This window comes from Rhincodon typus, chromosome 3 (genome assembly GCF_021869965.1).
Source record: "Rhincodon typus isolate 14 chromosome 3, sRhiTyp1.1, whole genome shotgun sequence".
Classification (NCBI taxonomy): Eukaryota; Metazoa; Chordata; class Chondrichthyes; order Orectolobiformes; family Rhincodontidae; genus Rhincodon; species Rhincodon typus.
Genome location: NC_063334.1, coordinates 18,498,601 through 18,514,898, shown reverse-complemented (window position 1 = coordinate 18,514,898; position 16,298 = coordinate 18,498,601). Strand labels below are relative to the sequence as shown.

At 38.0% G+C, this 16,298-nt stretch overlaps 1 protein-coding gene across 1 annotated transcript in view; it reads right to left on the bottom strand.

The window, feature by feature from the left end:
• Window positions 1–491: 491 nt before the first annotated feature.
• The window catches only part of LOC109929151 (trans-2,3-enoyl-CoA reductase-like), a 45,645-nt gene continuing 29,838 nt past the window's right edge, over window positions 492–16,298 (bottom strand). Inside the window, exons 5-9 of the mRNA XM_020528950.2 lie at window positions 15,028–15,071; window positions 4,042–4,099; window positions 2,235–2,320; window positions 1,674–1,719; window positions 492–1,569 (exon numbers count right to left, since the gene is read on the bottom strand). Coding sequence (XP_020384539.2) covers window positions 1,442–1,569; window positions 1,674–1,719; window positions 2,235–2,320; window positions 4,042–4,099; window positions 15,028–15,071 — 362 coding nt within the window. The 3' untranslated portion in view covers window positions 492–1,441. The remainder of the gene's footprint in view (window positions 1,570–1,673; window positions 1,720–2,234; window positions 2,321–4,041; window positions 4,100–15,027; window positions 15,072–16,298) is intronic.

Below are 16,298 nucleotides of genomic sequence, written 5' to 3'. Positions count from 1 at the left end.
CGAAGCCAGAAGCTCTGATTTTGAAACGTATCCCAAGACTTGATGGCAATGGAAGGTGCATTCATATTATGGCCAAGGGGGCTGATTATCAAATTGTAATTCCTTCCTGTATAGCTGTGACATGTGGTAAGAGCAGGAAAATTTCTTGGTCAGCAAGATTCACATGGTAACTACAGCACAACAGCCTCCTTGTGCTTAAAACAAAACTGTCCACAAAAGCTCCTGCTGCAGGCTGTACTTATAACAAAAATCTTCCTCATTCTGGGTGACTGGTGCAAAGAGATTTAAGCCATGCATAGAAATAGGAATAAAAATTGGGAAGGACAAATACGATTAGGAAAGGGAAAGGTACAGAAGGAACTACTTTTATACCTGTTCTGTAATTCTCTGACACTAATCAAGTTCAAAAGAGTCTTTCACTTGTAAAATAATTTTTTCAAGACCAGTTAGGCTGTTTATTTATTAGTAATTATCAATTATCACACAATTAAAAAAAAAAGATCCGAAATGTGTAAGTTCCCATTTTTATGGCTTCTTTAGTAGGAAACTAATGGGAATGGTAACTCAAATTCAACTGAAGATGCAACTCCATTGTGATTATTTCTGTGTTTATTGATGAGGATTGTTGCAGACCATCCTAAGGATGAGTTCAATGTCTCTCGTGGCTTGTGTGCAGACCGAAATTTGTTGTCGATTTTCTCTATATAAATTGATGAGCATTGATAACCTTAACATCATTCTCCATATCAATTCTGTGACAATGTATAATGCAACAGCAGCATCTGGAGGAGCGTCAGATGGGGAACAGGAGGCTACTCCTGGCCCAGAGACAAGGTGGCATCCAACGGCCCAGTGTGGCGATCTTGGCCCAGCATGGCAGTCTTCTTTGGAGGTTTTGCCCCAGTATTCCAGCAACCCGGCATGGCAGTCTCATCCCAGAATGGTGGTCTTGTCCCAGAACAACAGTCTCAGGGTATTCCATCATTCCTTGATTGACTTTCCCTGAGACCAGGAACCGTTAACTGTGATTAACTTTGTCTTAATTTTACTTTTGTTTTATTATGTATAACTTAATACAGGTGCTGTGGTGTAGTCACTAATAAAAATTTTCACTGTATTTTTCTTGTAAAAGTACACCTGATAGTAAACTTCTATTCTATTCTAACCAGCAATGTATGGTGAGGAAAGGCTATCTGTGAGCTGTGAATCTCAATAATTTCCTGATTAAGCTTCTCCATGAGTTTCATGAAATTGCTCCATTTGTACAATTTGAAGTGCTCCTTTTTCCAGCATTCTGTGGTAGCCTCTTTTTTAAAATTATTATCCATTTTTATATTTCATTTGAAATCAATCAGGAGAGCTGTAACGTTGGCTACTGTTTTACAGTCATCTATTTTAACTATCGTGCAAAGTCCAGATTAAAACCATGGACTTTAGGAGCTTACAGTATCAATGGAATCATTGCTGTTCTACACCTGGGATAATTTTTAAAATTTTTCTGATATTTGTAATGTTTTCTTTGAGCCCAGAAAATCAGCTGCAGAGATACCATGAGGGCAAAGACAGCAACTAAAAAGAAAAGAGAGGACATTATTGGCACATGTATATCTTGCCTGCATGAAAATATCACTCAATCAATGCACGACATACAAATATCTACTTTTGTGTTTTACCTGGAAGGGTTTGGGTCATAATGGTGAAGCTAATCCAGGTTCCCATCTGCACAAATAAGATGAAATGAATTAACGTAAATCCTAAAGTTGATCTACAGCCACCAATACATCTCAAACTTTTCCTTGGATAACAGCATACAATGTTCCCTGCACAAAGAATACGGTATTCAGTGATGCATTACACCATACTCCTGCCTCTAAGGCATTTGCCTGCTAATATTTTGGGAAATTTGTCGTTGACTTTATGTTTTTCATGTTTGTTCACCTTAAATAGTGAAACTGAGATTGCTTTTCAATACTTAGAAACTAGTATTCAAAACTGAGTGGGAATGAGATTGTGACTTTAGGGCAATAGGAGTCTTCTGGGACCTATGATTCTGCCTCTTTCACTTTTTGCTTCTTTAGTTTAATTTTGAATGATAATTAAGAATATTTCTATAAGTACATTTAACCTCTCTAATACTGTGAAGGTGTATGGATTTGACAGAATTTTTTTTTTATACTAGGATGTAGCTGCCAGCTAAGTGACTGATACAGTGACATGACAAAATCTTTCATTACCTCATATGTGTAATTAGGACAGGAGACCAGTTTGTAAAGCCATGTGAAGGGATTATATGTGGGCCTTACAAAATGAGTCCTTGTGCCTGAAAGAAAAGAAAATACATTTGTTATGTCACATAACACTAATTGGCTTGTGTATTTAAAGAATGCATTGACAATTTGAAAGCACTTCACAGCCAAATGCATCCAGATTTTTGACTTGGCCACCATTGGATTCTAACAACATGGCAGGCATTATGTCTACTGTAAGACCTCACAAACAGCCATGAAATACAGACCAGATAAAGGCCAAGATATTCTGAGAAGTTTCAGTCACAGTCAGATTGCCACTCTGCTCCTAATGTTTTCCTCTTAGGATTGAACTGCTCAGCTCCAGCTAGCAATTCCATTCCCAGCTCCTTCAGAAATGTGGAGCCTAGTTGAAATCAAATGGTACCCTCATATATCAGTACAGTCAGGGGAAGTCAACCATGTTGCCTTATTGCAGCAGTCTATGCTTCCTGTTTTGAGATTTAAATGCCCAGCAGCACAGCTGTCACACAGTTCCTGTGAAATAGTTAACATATTTGGTAAAAATGGGGTTGGAATGGCATTGGCTATAGAATGCGTGCCGAGGTTCAAAGTGGCAAATGTGCAGTGTAAGTGATGTTGTATTTAGGGTGGATCAGGTCTGAGGAAGGAGGAGTGACAAGTAGCTGGTGGATTTATCCATCCAGCAGGGATGAGATGTCTGTCAGCAATGGGGGAGGATGTGGGTGGGTCCAATGTGAGTTGCAGGGGAAGGGGAAGTGTGTGGTTTGCCTGGGCTAGCATCAGGCATGGGATTGTCATCGGTGGGGCAGAGGGATGTTGGGGCCAGCAATTGGGGAATGTCTTCAAGGCTTGGGGTGGGGTGGGCGCATTGTGTGTGTGGTTAGTGTAAGATCTCTGAGGTTCATGTTGGCAGTGGAGGTGGAGTGGAGAATGGGTTTCAGCTCCTGGGAGTTCAGGGGTGTGGTGATGGACTGGCTGTGAGGTCCTAGGGGCAGGTGGAAGTGTGTTGTGTTGTGCAGGTCTGGTTAGAGTTGGGGGGTTTTTCAAGGCTCCAGTTGGCATTGGGGAATGCATTGTTTGGAGGGGATTGTGGGGGTCTGGTGAGCTGGACATTCAATTCATAGCTATCCAGGATTTTTCATCATCAACCTTTTCCTGGATAACTTAAGCAGATCCCTCCAAGTTCTTCATCCTTTTTTGGATTCATTTGGAGGGTTCCAGATACAGCTGAACTGCCCATAAGAAAATTTCATTTCTCATGGAATTCTGACAGAGTCGACTGTTTTTGGGATCCTGCATGGTTCACACGCACAAATCCAGCCTGCACTGTTCCAACAGGCCAAACTGCTTTAATTATATTGGTTGAGGAAATTGTTTAGGACTTCTACAGGACTGCTGTTCTTCAAAATAATATTGTAATAAGAAGGGAGATGGGGCCTCAATTTAATGCATTGGCAGCGCAGCGCTCTCTCTACACTGAAGTGTCAGCCTGCATTATGTGCTCAAACCTTTGAAGCGAGGTTTCAACCTACAACCTTTGGACCCAGTGGTCAGAGGTGATAGAATTGTCACTGAACGAGGATTGGCAAGTATACATACGTTATCTTAAAAGTGAAGATCATTTGTAAATCTCTCAATTCCAATCAGAGAAAGTTTCAGATTTTGCTAAATGAATGAAAAGACAAAATTCATTGTAATGTTAAATGAATAGAAGCTAGTACATTATGACTAGGCTGGCAGTAAATGACAGTTAAATGAAAATTGCACTAACCTGTTTTATGCACCTGAACTAAGGCAACATTTGTAAAATAATTTCCAGCTCCACAGACCTAAAGGGAAGGGTACAGTTGTTATTTGGTTTGAATAACTGATCAGTTAGTGACTTACACTATGGAAAATTAAGTAGAATTAAACATTTTATAGATACAGAATGTATAATTAGGTTGTGCAATGAATTGAGAATTCATATTGGCCAGGGCTGAGAGTTGATAAATAGCCTTGCTTGGTGTTTCTGGGATAACTTTTCTATGAGTTATGGTCTGTTTCAAAGGCAGAGATATTTATCGTTCATTATCGTTGGCATTGGCCATAGCTTTTTCTTTAAAACGAATAATAGGTTTAAGTAACTGTCCAAGCTGAGACTTCATGCATTCTGCATCATGACAAAATAAGCTTTGTTTGAAACAAGTTAATGATCGAAGATGTTATTTTTGACTCACCCACTTAGTGATGATACATGTCTCCTGGACCATATGCTGAGAGAATGTTCATTTGTTCTTCAATTTGCCATACATTTCAAAGCCACACAAATGAACCATTTGGTGCCACAGATCATAATTTGGCTTAAAACTAACTATTCAATTTTTAATGCAAGAACAAAATAACTCTGAGTTATTACAGCAACAGAGAAATAATTCTCACCACATTTAGTTCTCCACTGAAGTAATCTTACAGAATTCATTTACAAAGATTTGCAATATTTACATGGCTGGCAGGAAGACTAAAAGAAACATTATCTAAATGATGAGAAATTGCACAGCGCTGAGATGCAGATGGATCTGGATGTCCACGTGCATTAATTGCAAAAGATATTATGTAAGTATAGTAAGTAATTGGGAGAGCTAATAGGATGTTATAATTTATTGTGAGGGGAATTGATTACATATATTGGGAGGTTATGCTTTAGTTATATTTGACTGTTGCATAGACTATCGTTCTTATTTGAGGAAGGGTACAAAAGGTGTTAGAATCAATTTGGTAGATTATCTGGAATGGACAATTATCTTATGAGGAAAGGTTTGATGAGAAAGGTTTGTATCCACTGTAGATTAGAAGAGTAAGACACAACTTGATTGAAACATAAGTTCATGAGGGGCCTTGATAGGGTGACATGAAATGGATATTATTTTTAGTGGGAGAGCTTAGATGTAGGGTCACTCTTTAAAAATAAGGGTAAGGAGATTTTCTTTTCTCACAGAGTTGTGGGGCGGTCTACTTCAAATGGTAGTGGAAGATAGATTATTGAGCTAACAGGAAATGGAAGTTTATCAAGTTTAAATGCAAATGTGGAATAATCAGATCAGCCAAACAAATAAGATAATAAAAACCGAAAGAACTGCAGATGCTGTAAATCAGGGACAAAAACAAAGTTGCTGGAAAAGATCAGCAGGTCTGGCAGCATCTGTGAAGGAAAAAACAGAGCTAACGATTCGGGTCTGGGTTCTGAGGAAGGGTCACCGGACCCGAAACATTAACTCTGTTTTTTCTTTCACCAATAAGATAATAGCTCATGGCTCACAGCAAAGGCATATTCTAGTGAGGAAGATGGACTTTAGCAAGAGGATAAGTTGGCTATGGTTAAGGATTGCATCAGATTGACAGAAAAAAAAATACAATGTGGCAAAGATTAGTGGTAAACCAGATTATTGGGAAAGATTTAAAAATCTACAATAGACAATCAAAAAAGAAAACAAATTTTGACTATAAACGTGCAAGTAATACCAAGATAGACTGCAAGAGCTTCTTTAAGTTGGTAAAAAGAAAGAGAAAGGTCTAAATGATCATAAGTCCTTTGAAAAAGAGGCTGGGCGAATAATAATGAGTAAATAGGAATTTGGCTGTGGAGTTGAATAAATACTTTGCATTAGTCTTCATGGTAGTAGATGCTAATAGAATACCCAAAATCACTAAATATTCAGAAGGAGGTGAGGAAACAAGTACTATAACTTTCACTACAGGAAAAGTGAGAGGGAAATTAATGGGGCTAAAGACCGATAAATCCCCTAAGCCTGATGGGCTGCATAAATAGGTAGAAAAAGAAGTAGCTTCAGAGATATTGAATGGACTGGTAGTATCTTTCAGGAGTACTTAGATTCTGGAAAAAGGCCCAGAGGACTGGAAAACTGCCAATGCAGTACCTTTACTAAAAAGGGAAGGAGACAAAAGAAAGCGACAGATAACTACAGGCCAGTTAGCTTATGGGAAAATGTTAAGAGTCTATTGTAAAGGATGTAATAGAAGAGCATTTAGAAACATAGAATACGATGAAGCAGAGTCAGTGTGGCTTCATGGAGGGGAAAGCATGCCTGACAAATTTACTGGAGTTTTTGAGGCAGTTACAAGCAGTGGATGTAATATATTTGGATTTTCAGAAGGTGCTTGATAAGATACACACATTAGAATACTTAAAAAGACAAGATTATTTACCACAATTATTTATCTTATATATTAATGCCTTGGGTGAGGAAATTGAATGTACTATAGACAAATTTGCAGATGGCACAATAATAGGTGGGAAGGCAAGTGGTGAGAATGACACCAAGAGTCTACAGAAGGATATAGACAGGTTAAGTGAATAGACAAAATCTTGGCAGATGGAGTATAATGAAGGGAAATGTAAGATTATTCACTTTAGGAAGAAGAATAGAGGAGCTAAATATTATTAACATGGAGAAAGACTACAGAAAGCCACAGAACAAAGATCCATGAATCACAAAATTCTAGCATCCAGGTTCAGTAGGTAATAAGGAAAGCCAATGGAATTTTAGCATATATTTCAAAGGAAATGCAATGTAAGATGAGGGAAGTCTTGCTAAAACTATACAAGGTACTAACAGGCTACGGCTTGAATACTGTGAACAGTTCTGGGCCCCCTATATAAAGAAACTGGCATTGGAGGTAGTCCAGAGAAGATTCACCAGAATGACATGAAATATGGGAGGACTATCTTATGAGAAGGGCTTGAGTCAATTTGGTCTGTATTCATTGAATATAGCAGAATGTAGACGATACCTTACTTAACTATAAAAGCTTCTTTGGGAATTTGACAGGATGAATGCTAAAAGATTGTTTTCCCTCTATGATAGTCTAGAACCAGCGTGTGTAACTCAGAATAAGGGAGCTGCGTATCTAGGACGTTTAGAGATGAGGCAGAATTTCTTCTCCCAGCCAGTAATGCATCTGTGGAATTCTTTACCACAGAGTACTGTTGAGCCTGAATCATTGCAAATATTCAAAGCTGCAATAGGCAGATTTTTAATCAGTAACGGAATCAAGAGTTAAGAGAAAAAGGCAGGAGAGTGGGTTCAGGGATTATCAGATTGGCTATGATCTCATTGAATGGCTGGCTTCGATGGGCTGAATGGCTTACTTCCATCTTACGTCTTTTACGGTTATCTTGTTGAACGGATCAGGTGACTCGAGTGGCCTATTCCTGCTCCTAATCTGTATGTTTGCACGGTCAGTATTTTTCAGGAAACTAGGAATAAAATCCAATCCAATCTACAAATGTTATTTTCTTCTTTTCAGCAAAACAGTTTTCCAGTTCAAGGAAACAGCAAACCTTTTACCAAGGCATTCAGTTATTCCACATACATTGTGTTATTAATTGTTTATTATGTGTCAGGCAGGTCTTTCATTATCTATTTTTATTCATGTTACTGATTGAGCAACAATTTTAAATTTAAAAAGAGTTTGATTCTTTTTTCTTCTGTCATTTGGAAGTTTTGTTTTATTTTGAACATAAAGGCAAGGTGTATTTTGTGGCTTAAAAAATGTTTTTATGACCTGCCCAGTAGAAAGACTCTTACATTAATATTCTGTGAAGGGCATGTACACCATGGCTTGATGACCTGCCCAATGCAGACAATTTCACAGCAATAGCCACTTTGGAAGGGTTGGCTTCCTCTTTCATTCACTCTCTCCTGCAATATTAGAGATTCTACTCAAGTAGTAACTTGTCAGAAACTGGATGAGTCATCATCAGAGTAAAAATGTCAGCTTTCCTCCAGAATGGCTGAATTGGAACTTCATTGCAAATGGGCTCCAGATCCCAGGAACCCATTACAGTCGTGAATAAAATATCTTCAAACCTGTAAGTGGAAATGAGCAGCTTTCAAAATGCTTTTTAAATTAGATTGAGACCTGGTTGATTTTATTTTAATTGAGAGCAAAATTTATCACGTAAACTAAGTTTCAATGCACCTCTTTGTTTAAAATTCAGGTCAAAAGCTTTCCATCTCAAAGATGTTTTATTAAAATTAATTATTTTCAGAGTATTATCTATGGAATGAATTGAAATTGGGATGTAGGATCTTGGCAATGAATTTGTGACTGCACTTGTATGCAAGCCTTTATTCAGTATTTTAATAAAGCTATTAACCACTCAAGTCTGACTTAAAATACCAAACAAATGAAGTTTAGTTTACTAAATGGATGCAATTATAAGTCACAGCAATTGAAATGCAAAATTCTTCTCACTCTTTCTGAATTATACTTTCCCCTTCCCTTTACCGCTCCTTGTACCATGTCTCATTCCTCAGTTCCGAGGGGTAACATGATATTGTTGTAATGTCACTCAGTGGGAAATGCACAAGTATAGCCAAGAGAGATTAGCATATCAGAACTTTTATGATTCCATTTCATCTCTGATTGGCAGCTCCCTGAACTCAGCACCTATGCATGGCAAGTTCAATTATTAAAGTAACCAGGGCACATTTTCATTAACTATAATAGCGTGTCAATTGCAGCAAAGTGACTTTCAAACTTATTTCACCCCTATTCAATGATATGTGAATTTTGTGCACTTCAAGCTGAAAAATATTTTCGCTGGGCAAATGAAAAACATTGAACCATACTTGGGATCAAACACACCCAGATCAGACGGAGTATAGTTATGTTTTTTCCTTTGATGAAGATTGTGTTCTCATTCATCGTTTATAATTAGGGTCTAAACTGCTTCTGTCTTAATATTATGAAGTAAGATAATGAAAATATGCTTTTAAAAGTGTTTTATTATTAAAGAAATGGATAACCTGTTCTACTCACACACGTCCAGAATATCAGAGAATATCTGCAGTAAATGGGGACCTGATTCTTCACACGGTATTACTTTTTGAAACTGAGGGTGACTTTGATCTATTTTAATTCATTTTAAAGTTCAAGGTGTAAAATTAATGACCATCAGCTGCACAAAACTGGAAGTGTGTTGGCAGCCCCTTTTTGAAATGGGGCAGATGTTATAATGGGCTTAAATATAAAATAGTCTGAAATGTAAAATGGATTGAAATGTAAAATAGATTGATATGGAAAATGCAGTGCTAATTAGCTTTTATCCCCTAGATGTTCTTGCCATAGACCAATTTCATGCTGCAATTTTCTAAAAAAATGTAAAAGCTGAATAAGTACTGAGTGATCAAAACATTATATATGTATTTGATTTCTGAATGCAAAACTTACTTGTTATACTGTTGTGATATATAGTTGTAAGCTTTTTATTAATCTGTTTATTCTGTATAATCATTTTTAAATAAATATTTCTCCCCTAAAATTGGTATTTGAATGCTTTTCGCTGAGGTAATGAACCAATTTAACACAAGACTAAGAGGCAACAACATCTGTCAGCTAATAATTGCCTCTGGGACCTGTCCAAATGCTTAGTTCATAAAAGTAGCAAATCATATTTCCAGAACGTTAGAAATTGACCTTGTGCTTTCCATCATAAATTCAACCCTGCTTCTGTTAGCAACAGTTGATCTAAATTCAATTTAATTTCCCTTGGCATTTTCACAACATCTTAAAGTCACTAGCATGTTGAATGTTACAACAGCGCAAATATAACAATCTGTTATATTTGTGGAAAATTGTTGTGAGGGATTTGAATCCATCCATTTATACAAGCATGAATTGAAACTTATTCTCAGATTGACTTTTCAAAAGAGTATGATGAGGGCTGCATTCAGTACTAAGTTTGCTGAAGCAGTGAGTAGCTTACCTAGAAATCAGAAAGGCTTTTGCTGTGAGAACTGATCCTAACTGAGTTCAGAAAAGGTTTCCAAAAATTGTCCTCATCATATTTGACTTACGGAGGGAAAAACCTCTGACATTTACTTGGGTTGTTTTGGAAAGGGCTTGCCTGTGAACATCAGTTGCAAGTAAATTTAGACTTGGTTCATTGAATAAAAAAACTTACTAACAAACACGTTGGAAGACACCTCCATATAGAATGGCAAAGCACCTAAATAAAGAATGACAAGTTACATTTGGGAACAAAGGTCAATTGTCTGCATAGAATCATGGGTTGGATATTACATGCCTCTCCTGGGAATGATTCTGGTAGGCGGACACATAATATAGATATTTTCTAATAATGACATAAGAAATAGGAGCAGGAGTAGGCCATCTGGCCCATCAAGCCTCCTTCACCATTCTTTTTGTGGACTCAGCTCCACCTACCCACATGCTCACCATAACCCTTAATTCCTTTACTGTTCAAAAATCTATCTATCTTTGCCTTAAATGCATTCAACAAGGTAGCCTCAGCTGCTTCACTGGGCAGGAAATTCCACAGATTCACAACGTTTTGGGTGAAGAAGGTCCTCCTCAATTCAGTCCTAAATCTGTTCCCCCTAATTTTGAGGCTATGTCTCCTAGTTCTACTTTCACCTTCAAGTGAATACAACCTTTCTGCTTCTATCCTACCTATTGCTTTCGTAATTTTATATGTTTCTATAAGACCGCTCTCATTCTTCTAAATTCCAGTGATGTTATCACACATCTCTGGAGTAAATGGGAGCTGAACCTAGGCCTCTTGGCTCAGAGGTAGGGACAATATCACAGTGCCATTACAAACTGATGTCAATTTTAAACTTTTCACACAATGATATAATTGGTATGGGCGTATGGGCAACTTTTTCTTAAAGAAATTTATAAAGCAGTTGGAATGAAGAGCGTATTAATGTCATTAAGACGTTCTGTTTGAGCATCAAAGGCACTCCCTTTGAATCCCTTTGTACCCCCCATTTCCTTCCTACCCACCTTCCATGGAAAAGTATTCCCTGGTCTGCAGCTCAACATCATCTCTCCAAGTTTTATTGTTCCTTCCTGGCCCAAAACACCAGACTTATCTCAACCTGATTCCATGCTGTCTTCTTCATCAGCCTGAGTGCAATATCAGAATGACCCACAACTGTGCTCATGGTACTGCCAGTACTACTAGAGGTGGCGGTCAATCACCTTTGTGAGGCGTAGTATTCAGAAATTTAGCCCACCCACGGCACGCTATGGCTGTGAAGCCCAGACATAGTAAGAACTGCCGATGCTGGAGTCAGAGATAATACAGTATGGAGCTGGAGGAACACAACAAGCCAGGCAGCATCAGAGGAGCAGGAAAGTTGATGTTTCGGGTCAAGACCCTTCTTCAGAAATCTGAAGAAGGGTCCTGATCTGAAACGTCAACTTTCCTGCTCCTCTGATGCTGCTTGGCCTGCTGTGCTCCTCCAGCTCCACACTGTGTTATCTCTTCTGGCTGTGAAGCTGATGTCTTTCCGACCTATTCTGGTTGTGGGGGTGAGTTTGCTCCAAACTCTGACACTCTCCTCCCTGCCCCATTAATCTTCCACAACAGCATATGACAAGTGCCTTGTATAGATTTGGCAAGACTAATTTTATTCTCCATTCCCTTTGAAATAAAGGCCAATATTCCATCTGCCTTCCTATTACACTGATCTCGTATGCTAGTTTTTTGTGGTTTCAGGAAGGTGTAATAATATTCTTGGGCTGTCAAAATGAAATACAAATGAAGCACATGGATTCCATTTACTTGAAAATCTCTGGATGTTTAGTTATACCTAAACTATTATATACTTTGCGGAGTAATCTCCAGACCCAATCTACGCTTCACTTGCTACAAAGCAGAGAGGCTGTGGTCATGCGATAGCATATGGGTACTTGGCCTACTTGCATCCTGTGCCAATAAGGGGACATCACTCCAAAAATGATAATACAACAGAGGTAGGGAGAGAAAACTAAGAGTAAAATGGTAGTGTTGGGAAACTACAGGCTAGGAATTCAACTGAATATAGCTTTTTAAACTCTGCTTTTTTTTTAGGTGAAGTCAAATAAAAAGGAGTGACACAGTGATGGGATATTTAATTCCAAAAGTCTTGTGACAATATGACCGATGGTCTTGTAAAAGTACTAATGGGCCTGTGTCAAGATAGTAGATATTGTTATCAATGCTCGTCTGTTCAAGTAAAATCACTTCATGAATTGATAAGAGAGTGAGAAGCATGAGTAATAATCATCACCATTGTGACTTGCATATGAATGGAATGAAAAGATTTCCATTACCAATTCACTTTAGCTAGCACTAACCAGAGGGACATATCACTTCCAAAACAAAAGCAACCCATATACAGTGTATTTTTCCAAAGCACTTTACAGGAATGTTGTAAGCAAAATTTGACAAGACATTCTCTTTCCCCATTCCTTCATCTAAACTACTTGTAGTTAAAGCATGGATATATAAATTAACATGAACTGAAGCCCATGTGCACAGAGGTCATATGTATTTTCTGATAAATTTAATTGACAAACTATAAGCATTTAAGTGCACTCATATTGTAGTTATGGATTCTTGTGTGATCACTGTTATTAAGTTCGTGGAATGTATCATAGAATCCCTACAGTATGGAAACAGGCCCTTTGGCCCAACAAGTCCATGCTTGGAGCATCCCACCCAGACCTATCCCCCTATGACTCACCTAATCTGCACATCCCTGAACACTATGGGCAATTTACCATGGCCAATCCACCTAGCCTATACATCTTTGGACTGTGGGAGGTAACTGGAGCACACAGACATGGGGAGAATATGCAAACTCCACACAGACAGTCACCCAAGGATAGAATTGAACCCAGGTCTCTGGTGCTATCAGGCAGCAGTGCGAGCCACTGAGCCACTGGGCCACCCCTCCTATAAATACTGCTAGAAAAGTAAACTAATACACAATAAAACTCTTGTATAAAATATTATTGAAACAAATGTAAATTAGACTAAGGTTCCAGCTGGCCTTGTGGTGTCAGGTGACTGTTACAAATCCAATAACATTCAGTCTTTAACTACATTGTTGTCTTAAACTCACTGTCAATTATTTACCATTTGCTATGAAATAACTTCTTAAGGACAAATGAAGCATTAAACCCAGTTAATTTGCTATACTGTCCAACCTCTCAGAATGGTCATTTAAAAACTCTGTAATCCCTACTGAGTTATTACTCAACTAGGTCTATAAACTAAACACATCTTCATGAAATCAGTGATCATTCTTATCCATCTTAATTACATATCTGTTTCTAGTCTGTGTCAATTGGAGAGACTGTAGTATTATCCATGCCACCTTCAAACTTTTGGAGAGGATCGAGGCAAAAATAAAAAAAGATGGAGGCCCAATTTCAGATTTGTGTCCTTTTCCTATTCCTTGCATCTGGAAACTTAATATTACCAATGCATATTGAAGAGAAATATCAACAACAAAAGCTTCCATTTACGCATTACTTTTATCTTTCTCTTTATGCAATGTCCCTGGTGTCCAAGTCTTGTTGATCATAGCCTGTGCCATGGTATAATTATGGACAAAAACACAAAATGCAGGCCTCAAGCACCACCGCAGATGCTATAAGGATTAAATTTGTTTTATTGCACTGTGATGCACCATATTCTAAGCAGCCAACCAACATGAGTGGCCTTCGTAATACTTTCCAAATATTAAAGAATTCTTGCAGCAGCTCTGTAGATGTGTGAAGGAAGAAAGACAGACAGGACACTGTCTTTGTAGTCAATGAAGTAATTTTCAACTATAAATGCAGGCTTGGTTAGCTCAATTGGCTGGACAGCTGGTTTGTGACACAGTGTAAAGCTAACAGCATGGGTTCAATTCCCACATTGGCTGAAGTTATCATGAAAGACTCTCTGTTTCAACTTCCCCCCTAACTTGGGGTGTGGTGACCCTCAGGTTAAACCCCCACCATTCATCTCTCTCTTGAATTAGACAGCAGCCTATGGTTTGGTAAAAGTATGGTGATTTTATCTTTATCTTGCTTTGGCATGAGGGACACAGTAGCCCAACATGATTGCAATGACAGCAATCCAATAATGTTGATGTTGACGAAGGGATAAATATTGGCCACTGCACCAGGAATAACCTGCTACTCTTGTTCAATACAGTGCTGTGCAGACTTTTATGCATGTCAGAAAGGTAAGATGGGGTGTCATTTTATTGTCTCAACCAAAAGACTGCACATCTGACAATGCAGTTTTCCTTTATTACTGCACTGGAATGTTACTTTAGATTTTTGTGCACAAACGTGGAGTGGAACTTGAGCTCAGAACCTTGACATCTGACATTATTAAGAGGTTTAAGGAGGAAATTCCAGACCTTGGAGCCAAGACAACTGACGAAACAGCTGCCAATAATGGCTTAAGGAATTGGAGATGGAACAAAAGGCTAAAATTAGAGGAAAGCTTATTTATCATAGAATTGTAAGGCTGGTTGAGGTAACAGCCAGTGTGAGGCCATGAGCAATTTGATGAAACTTGAAAAGAGAAGCAAGTATTTTTGACTGAAGTAGCAGGAGTATAAGTCAATGTTCCTGGACAGTTGTCAAGACTTTGATTAAATCCAAGCGATAGCTCAGTTCTCACAGGATCACATCAACACTTCTCTCATAGGCCCAAGTATCTAAATTAAAAATGACTGAGGAAAAATCAGTTATAGCGCAGGATAAAACATCTTTGCATTTAAGTTTGAATTTTAGACTTAATCCAATGACAACCAATGGCATGCAAGTCAGTTGTCTCTGCAAGCTGTGTTATCCCAAACTTGAATTACTACCTATTTAGATTTCAGCAAAATAACTGAGCAAAAGCCATAGCATTGTAATGGGCACTCATCTTGAATAAAAGCAGCATTATACATACCAGAAAACAGACCATGGCTGGAATAGTTTGTCCATTACCAAAGCCTGGAATAAAAGGAATAAAAATAATCTTTGAAATCCATCATATAATTGTCAGGGACACAATAATGATATCAATTATATAAGTAAACAGGACTGCTAATGCAAAACGAAACTTTCCTGTTTCTAAACAAAGATAGCTCCTATTTAAATTACTGTACAGGACTTTCAATGAGATCTGATATAAAGAAAAGTTCCTGACATTTTCAAACTGACATTTTCAAACAGAAAATATCTGCCAAAAAGAAGAGATTTTGTGTTGATTTTGAAATTGATGATATATTTGTGCAAATGATGAACAGAACTAAAAAGGCATTGCTGTAATGTTGAATAAAGAAACAGCAAGTTCAGACAAGGTGCAATTGCACAGTTCAAGGCTGATAGCCAAAACCTATTGGCTGAATTGTGTCACGCCAATGTTAGCCTCATAGAAACTACATTTTACAGCTTGGCTTCCTTTTAAAATGCATTGATTGCTGTGAAATTGCTGGGTGGAGATTCAAAAATGCTGACCAAATCACACGGCCAAGATGAACTAAGCATACTGACTACAGAAAATTAAATTTTGTTAGTTCAAGTCAAAGCACCATTTTAAGATAACATAAGTGTAATTGATGCCAGTAAACTGTTTTGACATTGGAAATTAACTTTTTGAAGTGTGAAATCTCATTCCTTCAGCATTTAATTGTTGAAGATATTCAGTTTAAAATAATCGTTCTTATCTCATTTCTTTCTCTCTCAATTGAAACTTTCTCTATTTTTGTGTATGTGGTTTAGCATGAGTTCATCCCACTGAAACATACATTTCTCTCTCAGGCCTCTCATTGTACCTGTTACAATCTTTCAAACATAATTGGTTAACAGAATACTTTGTTACCTGCCCTGTACACACAAATTCTAAATGCTTTGCAGGCAATTTTGACCAACTTGTCAAGGAAAATCGTTATGCCCATCCAATACTACTTGTTGATTTTGATGGAAAGTAATATTGGGTGGTTGGCAGATTAGATGAAACTTACCCCATTGAGCATAAGAACGAACAGCAGGAGTGGGCAACTCAGCCTCTCGACCCTGCTCTGCCATTTAATGCATGATGTGGAGGTGCCGGTGTTGGACTGGGGTGGACAAAGTCAGAAGTTACACGACACCGCGTTATAGTCTAACAGGTTTATTTGAAATCACAAGCTTTCAGAGCGCTGCTCCTTTGTCAGGCTCACCCGACAATGGAGCAGC